Source organism: Camellia sinensis, chromosome 11, assembly GCF_055761805.1.
Source record: "Camellia sinensis isolate YWXY chromosome 11, ASM5576180v1, whole genome shotgun sequence".
Taxonomy (NCBI): domain Eukaryota; kingdom Viridiplantae; phylum Streptophyta; class Magnoliopsida; order Ericales; family Theaceae; genus Camellia; species Camellia sinensis.
In genome coordinates this window covers 115,476,051-115,491,282 of record NC_138971.1, presented here as the reverse complement: position 1 = coordinate 115,491,282, position 15,232 = coordinate 115,476,051, and the positions used below count along the sequence as shown (strand labels likewise).

The following is a 15,232-nucleotide window of genomic DNA, read 5'->3' as shown; positions in this document are numbered from 1 at the left end:
GAAAATCCATACCCATTAAATAATGGGGAGGGTGGTACCCATGGGGAATGGGGAATGGGGAAAATTTATTATAGGGGAATGGGGATGGGAAATTAATATCCACCCCATTGCCCCCCATTGCCATTCCTAAATTTTACCAGTGTATCAGCATGCATAATATCTATCTATCTATACTATTATAAAGTGAACACATAATATGGTGTCCTGAAGCTTGCTTCACTCTCCTCATGCCATGTGGCAGTGTTTTTTATTTTTTTAAAAAAAGTTAAACAAAGAGATGGGCAAGGCTTGAACCCATGACCATGGGTTTAAGTATGAGGACTCATACCACTTAAGCTAAGTACACATTATAATATTAATTTCATTATTATTTTCTTTTATTCCTATTTATTTAATTTGCACACACAACGTGTGTGCCCAACCGCTAGTATATATATATATTACTTCATATCGGAAGAACAGTGAGAGAGGGCGAGAGGGCGAAAGTGCAATGAAGTTTAGATTTGGTGAATGTGGCAATTGATTCTGGCCATTGCGACTTCAATCTCGAGGGATCTGGCGATGGCGGCAGTGATGGATTTGGATCTGGCTGCGAGATAGTGAAGTGACGAAAGATGACGGTGACTTCGACCCAAGCTTTTCCTTTGATGCTTTCATGCTCTCCTCTCCGACTTCAACTTTAGCGATAGCGACTTCAACGTCATCTGGTGGAGGCGGTGCTGCAACTGAGGACATCGGTTGTGGCAGCGGTGATGTGGTAGTTTGCCAGTTGTTCGATGTGATCGAGAGGTGGAGCAATGACTCCGGTGAGAGAAAGAGAAGAGATAGCGAGTGTGGTTGTGTTATTTGGCCTGTGCATATGATATATATATATATATATAGGGGCAAGTTGGTTATTTTATTCAAATTTTTCTTTTTAGATAAAATATTCTAGAACTTAGACTTTTGACCACATAAAGTTGAAAATTTGACTTTTCACCCAAACGCGAACATCGTTCTGGGTGTAAATGGAATTCCCCCCAAAAATGGCATGCAGCTGTCCAATGGGCACTTATGCTACTAACTGGGCTTGTTGTATCTTTAAGCCTCAAAAGAATATTTTTACAATATTTACTTTATTTTATTTGTGTGTCTTCTTGTGCAAGCGACAGTGTGTTTTCTATTAAGAAAATCAGATTTTATTTATTTATTTATTTTATTCAAGAAAATTGGAAGTTAGAATTAGAAGGTGTTTGTGCAGAAATACCCTAATGCACAAGCAAACCCCAAATTCAAATAGGAAAGACAAAAGGGCTTGTTTGGCAACCCTCTTCAATTAGGTCAATCAAAGATATGCATTTGTGTTAAACTTCTTGTAGGCCCTTTAGACGCAATAATAAGTTAAGAATGACTGACCAATAAACAAAAGTTCCATCCCCTATAGGAGATCCCAAAAATTTATTTTCCATTCACGTGGCACGTCATGATTGAAAGTTGAGTTCCATTACTACTTTGACATGTCACCTATGCAATCCTAACCCAATTGGGGAATACCAAAGATTGTATGTATATAAAAGTATGGTTCTCCAATTTTGTGTTGTCAAATTAAATTGAAACCCTTCAAAACTCACAACTCTCTCTACTCTACTCTACTCTCTGCTATACCATGGATGAAAAACAAGCATCTATTGCATTAGAAGATAATTATGAGGAGAAAGTCAATAGACATTGCTGTTGTGGATGTTTGTGTGACAAGTCACAGTGGATTATGAGGCAGCAGCAACAACAAGGGGAGATCAATGAAGGTTGTTGGTTCAAGAAGAAAGCCGAGAAGCTGAGACAAATCTTGGAGTGGAACAACTTTATTGGAAGGTTTTGCATTCATGGAATATGTAACAAGAAGAAGAACAAGAGCAGAATGCAATTTCACTACGATCCGCAAAGCTATGCTCTGAATTTTGATGATGGTTATTATAACAACAGAGAATTAGACGATCCTCCGCTTGGTGATTTTGCAGCTCGGTTTACAGCTCCACACCAGACCATTGATGACATTGCTTAGTTTTTTTTTCTTTTTTGGTTGTAAAAAAGTGTGCTTTTTTTTTTTTGTTTAATTCTTATAATAATTAAAGTCTTTGTTGTTTGTAGAAATTGGTTTATAGGTAATGTTCCATTCATTCAATTATTTTCAATTAATTTTCTATAATGAAAACTTGCCATTCAATTTAAATATCATTGTTCTTCCTCTAGGCATGCATGTTGAAGGAATAGGGATAACTAGGGAGATTAGGGTTATAAGTTTTTCCATTTACGTTGTTGATCAAAAAATAATAAAAAAAATTACATTTATGTTTTGCCCTAACTCATTATTTTCATGCCTATAAAAAATATATAATTTTGGTACAATAAACACTCTACTGTTATGTTTCATCTTGGACTTGTGAGGTGAAAATAAATAAATAAAATAACCAAAGTGAAAGAAACTAAAAAAAAATTCTCTTTTGGTTCAATGTATATTTAGAGCGTAAGACATTAAGTTCAGTAAATATTTTTTATTGATAAAAAATTTACAATTTGTGAAATAGTTTGATAAGAAGTCCTAGAAGGCATTTTGTTTTTAGTTTTACCCCTCAACTTTGTTTCAGTTTGTTTGACTTGACTATCTGTTCAATTTTTTTGTCTATCTGTTCAACTTTTCTCCTAACTTCTATCTATCTGTTCAATTTTTCCCTAAATTCTATTTATCTGTTCAATTTTATATCTATCTGTTCAATTATTTCCCCTAAATTCTATCCATCGGTTCAATTTTTTTCTATCTGTTGAAAATTTTGGTCAACATTTTTGTTTATCTACTATAATCATCATCATCAGCATCAATTTTTTCCCAGATCTATCTCATACATACAGACAATCATACATACATATGCATACATACAACCCAACCCAACCCAAGTCAACAATTATATTCTATCTATCTGTTCAATTTTTTTTTTTATGTTCAGATATCTCTCTCTCTGTCTCTGTGTGCGTGTGTGTGTTGCAATCTGCTTCTTTTTCATTATTATCATTATCATCAATAATAAATAAATAAATAAAATTTAAAATTCAAACATATGTTCAAATCTCTCATCTCCCTCTATTTGTCGCAATCTGCTTCTTTATCATCATCAACAACAACAACAACAACAAAACAATAATAAAAAAATTAAAAAATTCTCAAATCTCTAAGAAATACAACAACAAAAAACAATCTCACAGTGAAATGAAGGTGGTATTGGTTTCCCAAACTACAGTCTCTTAGCCAAACACCCCATCTTCGCTCCTAAACAAATGTTAGGGTTAGGGTTTTCAAATTTGTAAGAGGTTTTTCAACTCCGATGGTCTGCTATCATTCATCCGTCATCCTCCAGCCATGAGATCTAAATTAGGGGTACAACTCGGGCGAGTTCGGTTGGGTTGGAGATTTGCCGAAGCCCAGCCCGAATTGTGTTTGGCAATGCCCAAGCGCAACCATTAACCCGAGCATGGTTGCCCTAGCCCAAACCGAGCTTCATAATTTGAACTCGAAAATTTCCCGAATTTCTTAAGGCAACAAATAGCTTCTGAATTTTTTCATACAACAAACAGTGCTTCATTATATACATAAGTCCATTAGTCTATACAACAAACTTAAACATCATCCTAACCACAAACGCTACTACATATAAAGGTAAATTTCACAAGGCAACAAACAGTGCTTCATTATTTCATACAACAAACAGAGTAGTTCTTAGGCATTAGGCAAAGAGCATTTCACTAATGCATTGTAAGACCAGGATTGATATCAGTATCAATATCTTCAATTTTCATCCTAGTAGGTAATTCCCAATCAAATGAGTAAAAAAGATTAGCAAGTGCAAGCTCTACTGTTGTAACTCTCAGATTGATTTCACAATGCTCTTCGACCAGATCTAAATGGAATTAGTCTAAAGTCCTCTAAAATCAATATCACTAGTTTTGAGTGGTAATCGAACGACGAGTGACCAAAAATAAACAAATTGAAGCACAAATACAAACACAGAGAGGGATCTAACAGTTTTGTATGGTGTCAAAGCTTATCGAAAGGGTGGCGTCATCGTTGTCCATGGCGGCGTCGTCGTCGTTCGTCGTTCTTCAACTCCCATGAAGAAATGAAATGAAAGTCTAAGAGAAAGGGAATAAAGAATAGATAAGGTAGGGTTTTGTTTTTAGTTTTAATTTAATGGTCCAAATAAAATATGCTAATCCAAAAGCCAAAGACCACCCCCAAAAAAAAATTAAGGGCCAGCTATTTAGTTTATACATATATTAAATAATTTATATAATATATTAAATGCAATTCGGGTTCGGGTTGCTCGGGTTAGCCATTGACTCTGCCCAGGCCCGGCCCAAATTACAATTCGGGCATCAAAAATTTGCCCATGCCCGTTTAAATTACAAGATATTGTTGCCCAAGCCCTAAAAAAACTCGGGCTGAGCACAGGTTGCTCGAGTTGAGCCCGCCCAAATTGCACTCCTAATCTAAATCCATTAATTCGACTCATCATCATCCTCTTGCCGAAGAGCTCCCACACCTTCACCGAGCTCCCATCACGAGCTAGCGTGCCTCCAATTGCGAGCCTCAAATCTGAGCACACAACACATCAGATCCATGATCCTGAGCCTCAGATATGAGATCTAGAGTGAACAAGAACAACTAAAAACTCACCAGGAAGCTTACAACAACTTAGATCTAGAGTGATCTAAGATCTGCTCAACGTTTACAATAACTTCACCAGGAAGCTTGCGACAAAGTTTCCAAAACTAAAGAAATCAAAAACTCTTCATATTGGAGGAAACTACTTTTACGACGAGATTCCAGAGGCTTATACGGAGATACAGACTCGGAAAAGTTAGGGTTATAGGGAAACAGACTTATTAGAAAGATTCCAGTGAGTTTAGCTCATGGCAGCGATCGACAGAGAACTGAAAGCGTAGAACAGAGAGAAAGAGAGAAACCGTTTGTGGGCTGCTTGCTAGGTTTGGTTTGTGTATAGCTTTTATATATACTAGTGGGTGGCACACACGATGTGTGTGCAATTTAAATAAATAGGAATAAAAAAAAATAATAATGAAATTAATATTATAATGTGTACTTAGCTTAAGTGGTATGAGTCCTCGCACTTAAACCCATGGTCATGGGTTCAAGCTTTGCCCATCTCTTTGTTTAACTTTTTTTTAAAAAATAAAAAATACTACCACATTGCATGAGGAGAGTAAAGCTTCAGGACACCATAAGAGGTGTTCACTTTATAATAGTACTAGTGGGTGGCACACACGATGTGTGTGCAATTTAAATAAGTAGGAATAAAAAAAAATAATAATGAAATTAATATTATAATGTGTACTTAGCTTAAGTGGTATGAGTTCTCATACTTAAACCCATGGTCATGGGTTCAAGCCTTACCCATCTCTTTGTTTAACTTTTTTTTTAAAAATAAAAAATACTGCCACATGGCATGAGGAGAGTAAAGCTTTAGGACACCATAAGAGGTGTTCACCTTATAATAGTATAGATAGATAGATAGATATATATGGGAAAACCCACATTTTTTTATTTTTAAAAGAAGATAAATAAATAAATTAATTAATTTTATCCAGTCTATCTGAATTATATATTAGTGTAAAAGTTAGTTTTAAATTGACTCAATTCAATCACTAACAAAACATTATTAAGAATAATAATTTTGTGGGTATTCAATATTTGTTGTTTATAAATTATTTTAATTAGGATTCAATATAATAACTATTCTTACTAAATACCTTAGTTAAAAATCTTAGTGTGTCAATTTTCAGAAACTCACACAAATTAAAAAAAAAAAAGAGGTAATCAAACCTTTGTAGAATTTTGGTGGAGGCTTTCCACATGTTGATTTGCATGCTTGTTTAGGGAAGAAGAGCTAATGATGCTCTTGGAATTGAGAGAAAGAAAACTTAGAATGAAGAGAAAGAGAGAGAGAGAGAGAGAGAGAGAGAGAGAGAGAGAGAGAGATGTGCAACAAGCATTGTATATATATATGCATGCAAGCCTTCGTTGTCTATAGGGTGCATGCAAGCATTCGGTGAGAAAAAAAAAAAAAAAAAAGAAGAGAGAAATCCCCAAAGCAACCAAGCTTAGTGATAGGAGAGGAAGAAGAGTAGGAGATTAAGGAAGCCAAAATTCTCAACCATTTTGTCACTCTATTACTAAGTAAGAAAACCCTCTCAACCCTCTCATTTCTTTTTATTAGTGAAATTTTCAGATTACTTCCTTGTGATTAAAATGACTACTCATAAATAGAAATTTTATATATATGTGTAGGAATTTTGTGATCAAAATAGTCTGTTTTGAATATGCTAGCATGTTGCCTGAATTTTTAGACAATTTTATACTCAGAATTTCGAGATGATTTCTTCTACAAAGTTGTTGATAATGATGTCTAGTTTATCCAGAAATTTTTGGAAACAATTTTCGAGCTTTCTACGAATTTATACAAAATTTTAACTAAATCTGAAACAATGATGAAAATAGTCTATTTTGAATCTGCCAAAATGTCACTCGAATTTTTAGACATTTTTATACTCAAAATTTCGAGATGATTTCTTCTACAAAGTTGTTGATAATGATGTCTAGTTCGTCCAGGAATTTTGGTAATAATTTTTGAGCTTTCTATGAATTTATACAAATTTCTAACTAAATCTGAAACTGTGAGACAGATTTTACCGTGTATTTGAAAATTTATTTAAAATTCTATACTAAGCCAAATCTGGTAATTTCTAACTAAAATAAGAAATTTGAGAAGTCTAGTTTTATGATAAAATTTTAGATTATGGGTTTGATCTATAAATTTAAGCATGGAATTAATGTAAGGAAATGTGACAAATCTGTGTCATAAACACCCTTGGAATTTGTTTAGAATTATTTATAAGTTATTTTTGGAAAATACTTTTTGAAAAATAACCATAACATGTTTATTGAGTATCCTGTAGATTGATATGAATTTTAGAGTTGTATAAGTAATGTATTTATAATTTTATTTGCAAGATATATACTCTGAAAATTTTTCTAGACAGGATAAAATCACCACTTTAATATTATGCTAGTCCAATTTTGTAAATCAAAAATTGGTGCATGTGTGTATTTATGGTTCAATTCTTGTATCTAAGTTATTATTTCATACCATGGTTTAAATAAATTGTTTATTTAAATTCTGTACTTTTATTTAGTATTGTGTGACACATGCAATATTTTATGATTGAGAATTTTAATGAGTTGGTATAACATTACTTGTGATTAAAGGTTTGGAATTATTTGTGATTAATATCAAAATTAACTGAAATGATTAACGGCATATACAAAGTTAACAATTGACGATTAATACCAGTTGTTCGGGATGAGTCTTAGTTCAAAGACTGTGCGGAATTAAGGGTTGACGGTTAACACCGGTTGTTCAAGGTGAGCCCTGGTTTTGAGAATTCTCACGTAAATTGTGTTGCGAAACTCTAAGATGGCACGGGACTTATTTGAACCCTTTTCGGTATTTGGTTTTGGAATAAGGGTGGATGTGCCGGTGGCACACAGGGAGGTTACGTACCCCTGGCAGACCGTTTCCTTGGGGCAGACCACGGATGCCACTACTTGGGTATATCACTCCGGACGTGGGCATCCCTGGTAGTTACAGTTGGTAACACTTGAATATTTGACCAAGGGAGGGTTTCAAATTAACCGTTGCCATGCTTAGTGGTTGGTAAGTTAAATCTCTTTGGTGAGATTTCGAGTGTCACCTAATTTATTAAAATTACTGAACTTATTCTAACGGTTGTAATTTCTGTGTATAATTATATTGTTATCTCATGTTTAGAATATTATTATTTTTCTCTTAAAAAGAATGGTAGGTTGGTTATGTTTTCTTACTGTGTTGCAAAACTCATGGCATCTATTTTTGTTGCCCTAGCGTTTTATGCCAGGTCTTGGCGAGAAAATAATTGAAGTTGAAATGGAGTCGACGCTAACGTAGAGCTTTGGCTGACCTGAAACCCCGAGTAGAGCCGAATAAATTATATTATTTTATATAATAGCTATTAAGGACTTTATAATTTCATTTAATGTTGTATTTGGATAATTTTAAGTTTTTATCTATTGATTGTTTGGACGTTTGGTTATGTACGAGAGTTGGATTACCCTATTAAGATGTCAACTTTTTAGTTTATTAAGTCATTTTGTTTATTTAATTTCCCTTGATGTTCCAAAAATTTGGGGCGTCACAACATGGTATCAGAGCTCTAGGTCGGAATACCTAAGGACAGTGGGTAGAGGTTTAACCTCAATTGAGGAGTAGTATCATGTGTTAGAAGGAATAGAATTATGTAACTCATAGTTTATGAGAGGTTTATGCTAATCATAGTAACTATCCTTGTTTGATCCTAACTAGTTTGACGCCAAATTTGTCGGATGTAAAATCATCACTTCTCTATCTTCATTGAACCTTTCCAATTCGACAAAGTATTGCCTTAAGATGATCAATTGGCAATTTTTGAGCGATGTTTATTGTATCTTGTATGTTGTTCTCTTGAAAACCGGTTGCACTCTTTTAATCCTTACAGGGTGAAGAATCTTAGGTGTTTGGTTTGAAATGTGTATGGCCAAACACAATTTCAATTCAAATAACTAGTTTGGTCACCAGCTCCATAATCTTAACCCTGTTAAAAGTTCAAAACCATCATGTCATTCGACTGTACCGTCTGTTCAAATTCCATTTGAATTCCTATGCTAGTTATGCTATTGTTGTAGCCATGTCATACTCTTTCTTCCCTACTATAACTGTGTGAATCTTGGGATTAGAGCTTGAACGATTAGAAACACCTATGAGTGTAGCTTCACTGCTAAAAGGTCAAACTCGAGTAGATCTCGTATGCAAATCATGTGAACTAGAAGTCTCTAGTTTGTGTTTAACTTGTCTGTGACTCTAGATTATCTGAGACTATTGGTTCAAGTTTTCTTTACCGAAAAAATAAAATAAAAATAAATAAATAAAAATCAAGGCAATGAATTAGGGGCATAGTTAAGTCAGTGATTCTATCTTCTCTCCCGCTCGAGTCACCTAGTCAGTGTATTCATACCGGTCAGGGTATTCATACCAGTCAGTGTATATAAATGTGTTTGGATTGTTTTGCTTCATTTTCTTTCGTTAAGTTATTTTGTGATTCAGGTCAGTATGGAATCAATATCCAATTCAGAGTTCAAATTCAATCATTCTCAAATTCAAATCAAACAAAATTATTTTCAAATTCAGAGTGATGTGCTAGTCACGCCATTGATGTACAGAACCTAAACTGATTTTATTGTAGTCTGGGGAGGACATCCCCGATTACAGAGACTCCAAAATAAAATAAAATAAAATATAAAAAAAAAGACCCAAAAAAAAATATATGTATATATATATATAAAAAAGAAGAGGGATCTTGTTCTTCTTTCTCCTCCGGCAAACGGCCATACACCGACCTCATTTGCTTGACTCTCCCGTCGTTTTCTTCATCTCAATTTCGCTCTGGGAGACCTTCGAAGGCCCTGCCTCAAGAGAAGGCCCTGCCTTAGTGTTTTCACCAAGAGAGTTAACTCTTCGCTGACCATCAAAGGCAAAATACGACGGCGTTCCGAACCGGGCCATACAAGTGGCCTGTCGTTTAACCTCTTTATTCTCCATGGAGGTAGCCTTCCGTTTCAATTCTTTGTTCTCTGCCTTCAGCGCGCAAATCTCCGCTCGCGCATCCTTATACATATGCTGAAGCAAAGTGAGTTGGGCGTTAACCCGATGTACCTCACACGTCTTGTTTTGCAGACGGCGAGACAGGTTAGTAACCGTGGCCACTGTCTCCATACATGACTTCAACGTGTAGTGGTTGGCCTCAATATCAGTTTGAGCAGCCATCACTTGCTCAACTGTTAGTGTAGGAAGACTCGGATGAGTAAGAGCAGGGGCACTTGGCCTAGAGGAGCTCGATGGATCATTAAGATCCGGAAAGAGAGAGAGGGGGTGAGACGAAGCCATGTTTGGAAAGGGAGAGGAAAGAAGGGAGTCGCAGAGAAATGGCAGAAAATAGAAGATGAAGAGAAGAAGGGGATAAAAGATTGATGGAGAAGAGACAGAAGAGAAAAGAGTGATAAAGAAGAAGAAGACAGAATGGAAGAAAACAAAGAGGGAGAGAGAGCCGAGACGAGCTTGGAAATCGAGGAGGCTTACTTTTGTCGGCCAACTGACGTAAAAGCAAGCCCGCGTGTCAAACGTGGTTTTCGAAGGAAGAGAAAGAGGCGGGAGAGTTGTATGCATATATCTATATGAATTGTATATCTATGTATTATATATATTTGTTTACATATTTGGTCACAAGAGTGGCTTGGGTTCAGTGGTTCGGTTGTTGAGAATTGAAAGGCTAAGCCTGAGGTTAGAGGTTCGAGCCCCCATAGCAACGAGTGTTTGTTTTGGTTTGTTTATATATATATATATATATATATATGTGTCTCGTATACCTATATATATATTTGTTTGAATATTTTGTCACAGGAGTGGCGTGGCTTAGTGGTTGAAAGAGCAAGAGACTAAGCCTGAGGACAGGGGTTCGAAACCTCGTATCCCCACATCCATGCATTTTGAGTGTTTCCTTTCTTTTTTTTGCGTGTTCGGGAGGAAGATATTCTTAAGACTGCGTTTCGAATGCGTTACGGCCGCTATGAACTAGTAGTGATGCCATTCGACCTAACCTATGCACCAGGCGTGTTCATGAGCTTAATGAACAACATATTCACGCCTTACATAGATCAATTTGTGGTAGTTTTCATAGATAATATTATGGTGTATTCCGATTCTGAAGGAGACCATGAACAACATTTGAGAATAGTACTTCAAACTTTAAGATAGGGCTAGTAAATGTGAATTCTGGATGGAGGAAGTAAAGCTTTTGGGTCACGTGGTATCTGACAAGGGAATATCAGTAGACCTAACTAAAGTAGAAGCAGTGACAGAATAGAAGCAACCTAAGGACACATTTGAGATTCGTAATTTCTTAGGATTGGCCGGTTACTATCGAAGATTCATTCAAGACTTTTCAAAATTGGCCAAACCAATGACACGTTTGACTCAAAAGAGGGTAAAGTTTGAATGGAACGAGTTTTGTGAAAATTCATTCCAAGAACTTAAGAAAAGATTGACGAGTGCCCCTATTCTCATAGTGCCAGAACGTGACGTTGGGTACAATGTGTATTGTGATGCTTCCAAAGAAGGTCTGGGGTGCGTATTGATGCAGAATGGCAAGGTGGTGGCATATGGATCAAGGCAATTAAAGAACCATGCGAAGAATCATCTCATCCATGACTTGGAGTCAGCAGCTATAGTTCATGCACTCAAAATTTGGAGACATCATGGGACGGAAGAGTCAATATGGGAACGAGAAGATATGATACGTGCCAATTACCCTCAACTTTTCAAGTCTAAAGGTATGAGTTAATTTCGAAGACGAAATTTTTTTTTAGGAGGGTAGATTGTGAAAACTCACATTTTTTTATTTTTAAAAGAAGATAAATAAATAAATTAATTAATTTTATCCAGTCTATCTGAATTATATATTAATGTAAAAGTTAGTTTTAAATTGACTCAATTCAATCACTAACAAGACATTATTAAGAATAATAATTTTGTGGGTATTCAATATTTGTTATTTATAAATTATTTTAATTAGGATTCAATACAATAACTATTCTTACTAAATACCTTAGTTAAAAATCTTAGTGTGTCAATTTTCAGAAACCCACACACAAAAAAAAAAAAAAAAAAAAAAAAAAAAAAAAAAAGAGGGAATCAAACCTTTGCAGAATTTTGGTGGAGGCTTTCCACATGTTTATTTGCATGCTTGTTTAGGGAAGAAGAGCTAATGATGCTCTTGGAATTGAGAGAAAGAAAACTTAGAATGAAGAGAGAGAGAGAGAGAGAGAGAGAGAGAGAGAGAGATGTGCAACAAGCATTGTATATATATATGCATGCAAGCCTTCATTGTCTATAGGGTGCATACAAGCATTCGGTGAGAAAAAAAAAAAAAAAAAAAGAAGAGAGAAATCCCCAAAGCAACCAAGCTTAGTGATAGGAGAGGAAGAAGAGTAAGAGATTAAGGAAGCCAAAATTCTCAACCATTTTGTCACTCTATTACTAAGTAAGAAAACCCTCTCAACCCTCTCATTTCTTTTTATTAGTGAAATTTTCAGATTACTTCCTTGTGATTAAAATGACTACTCATAAATAGAAATTTTATATATATGTGTAGGAATTTTGTGATCAAAATAGTCTGTTTTGAATATGCTAGCATGTTGCCTGAATTTTTAGACAATTTTATACTCAGAATTTCGAGATGATTTCTTCTACAAAGTTGTTGATAATGATGTCTAGTTTATCCAGAAATTTTTGGAAACAATTTTCGAGCTTTCAACGAATTTATACAAAATTTTAACTAAATCTGAAACAGTGATGAAAATAGTCTATTTTGAATCTGCCACAATGTCACTCGAATTTTTAGACAATTTTATACTCAAAATTTCGAGATTATTTCTTCTACAAAGTTGTTGATAATGATGTCTAGTTCGTCCAGGAATTTTGGTAATAATTTTTGAGCTTTCTATGAATTTATACAAATTTCTAACTAAATCTGAAACTGTGAGACAGATTTTACCGTGTATTTGAAAATTTATTTAAAATTCTATACTAAGCCAAATCTGGTAATTTCTAACTAAAATATGAAATTTGAGAAGTCTAGTTTTATGATAAAATTTTAGATTATGGGTTTGATCTATAAATTTAAGCATGGAATTAATGTAAGGAAATGTGACAAATCTGTGTCATAAACACCCTTGGAATTTGTTTAGAATTATTTATAAGTTATTTTTGGAAAATACTTTTTGAAAAATAACCATAACATGTTTATTGAGTATCCTGTAGATTGATATGAATTTTAGAGTTGTATAAGTAATGTATTTATAATTTTATTTGCAAGATATATACTCTGAAAATTTTTCTAGACAGGATAAAATCACCACTTTAATATTATGCTAGTCCAATTTTGTAAATCAAAAATTGGTGCATGTGTGTATTTATGGTTCAATTCTTGTATCTAAGTTATTATTTCATACCATGGTTTAAATAAATTGTTTATTTAAATTCTGTACTTTTATTTAGTATTGTGTGACACATGCAATATTTTATGATTGAGAATTTTAATGAGTTGGTATAACATTACTTGTGATTAAAGGTTTGGAATTATTTGTGATTAATATCAAAATTAACTGAAATGATTAACGGCATATACAAAGTTAACAATTGACGGTTAATACCAGTTGTTCGGAATGAGTCTTGGTTTAAAGACTGTGCGGAATTAAGGGTTGACGGTTAACACCGGTTGTTCAGGGTGAGCCCTGGTTTTAAGAATTCTCACGTAAATTGTGTTGCGAAACTCTAAGATGGCACGGGACTTATTTGAACCCTTTTCGGTATTTGGTTTTGAAATAAGGGTGGATGTGCCGGTGGCACACAGGAAGGTTACGTACTCCTGGCAGACCGTTTCCTTGGGGCTGACCACGGATGCCACTACTTGGGTATATCACTTCGAACGTGGACATCCCTGGTAGTTACAGTTGGTAACACTTGAATATTTGACCAAGGGAGGGTTTCAAATTAACCGTTGCCATGCTTAGTGGTTGGTAAGTTAAATCTCTTTGGTGAGATTTCGAGTGTCACCTAATTTATTAAAATTACTGAACTTATTCTAACGGTTGTAATTTCTGTGTATAATTATATTGTTATCTCATGTTTAGAATATTATTATTTTTCTCTTAAAAAGAATGGTAGGTTGGTTATGTTTTCTTACTGTGTTGCAAAACTCATGGCATCTATTTTTGTTGCCCTGACGTTTTATGCCAGGTCTTGGCGAGAAAATAATTGAAGTTGAAATGAAGTCGACGCTAACGTAGAGCTTTGGCTGACCTGAAACCCCGAGTAGAGCCAAATAAATTATATTATTTTATATAATAGGTATTAAGGACTTTATAATTTCATTTAATGTTGTATTTGGATAATTTTAAATTTTTATCTATTGATTGTTTGGACGTTTGGTTATGTACGAGAGTTGGATTACCTTATTAAGATGTCAACTTTTTAGTTTATTAAGGCCTCGTTTGGCAACCGAACTTTTTAGCCAAAAAGTCAAAAAGTTACTAAATTAGCCAAAAAACCAACAACCCATACCAAAAAGTCAAATATTCTCTTTTCTCTCTACTTTTTGCACATCTTTTCGTAAAAAGTCAAAAAATCATTCCAAACATACTAGTTTTTTTTAGCTCATATTTTAGCCAAATAGCCAAAAAGTTACTAAATTAGCCGGTTCCCAAACGAGGCCTTAAGTCATTTTGTTTATTTAATTTCCCTTGATGTTCCAAAAATTTGGGGCGTCACAATATATATATATACCATGGGTACTTTGGTCATTTTATCTACACTTGTCCTTATGGACAAAAGGACAAAGTGTTTGAGCGGCTGAACTTCTGGCCAAATGAAATTTGAAATTGGATTTATGGATGTAGTACCCATATATTTATTAGAAACCCAATTAACTTCTTAGTTATCTTTAAATAAGAGAATAAATAATATATAAATGATTTTCTTTCCAATAAATCCAAGATGCTCTGTTGTTGTGAAAAAATTACGAAAATTTTATTCTATTCACCATTCTGATCCTTGTGTGATATGTGATGTGATGTGATCAATTAAAATTTCACCACCACACCGTTTAAAAAAAGTGGAACTAATTGCTTCTCCAGAGCCCCCAGGAAAAGAACTGTTGCATCAGTAAGAGCCTGCAAACATGTTTGGTTGCCCACACTTTTGGGATCTCAGAAAGAGCAGAGTAAAAGAAAAGAAAAGAAAAGAAAATGTCTGACAATAGCATCCTTTCCATAGCAATTTTCTGAATTTCGCCATTTGTTTCTTTTTGCCCCAAGTTCTTCCCAAAAGAAGCCCCATAATATTTGTTTTATCTCCTCATTGTTGATACCATCTTGCTTAACAAGACCAGTGTTACTTTCATTTGAAGCTCTTACCATAATCTAAATTGGGCAGCAAAATGTTCATATATAGACATCTAAATTCAATGTCAACTTTTTTGTTTCAAAACCCTAGACCCT

General features: G+C 34.5%; 1 protein-coding gene across 1 annotated transcript; it reads left to right on the top strand.

Moving 5' to 3' along the window:
• The first annotated feature begins 1,645 nt into the window (after nucleotides 1-1,645).
• LOC114273160 (uncharacterized) lies at nucleotides 1,646-2,041 on the top strand. Its single transcript, XM_028214916.2, has one exon. The coding sequence runs from the start codon at nucleotides 1,646-1,648 to the stop codon at nucleotides 2,039-2,041; it is 396 nt and encodes a 131-aa protein (XP_028070717.2).
• The last annotated feature ends 13,191 nt before the right edge of the window (nucleotides 2,042-15,232 follow it).

Bases quoted from the DNA above. Each gene is read 5' to 3' on its own strand.
- LOC114273160 (XM_028214916.2), top strand. From the start codon at position 1,646: ATGGATGAAAAACAAGCATCTATTGCATTAGAAGATAATTATGAGGAG.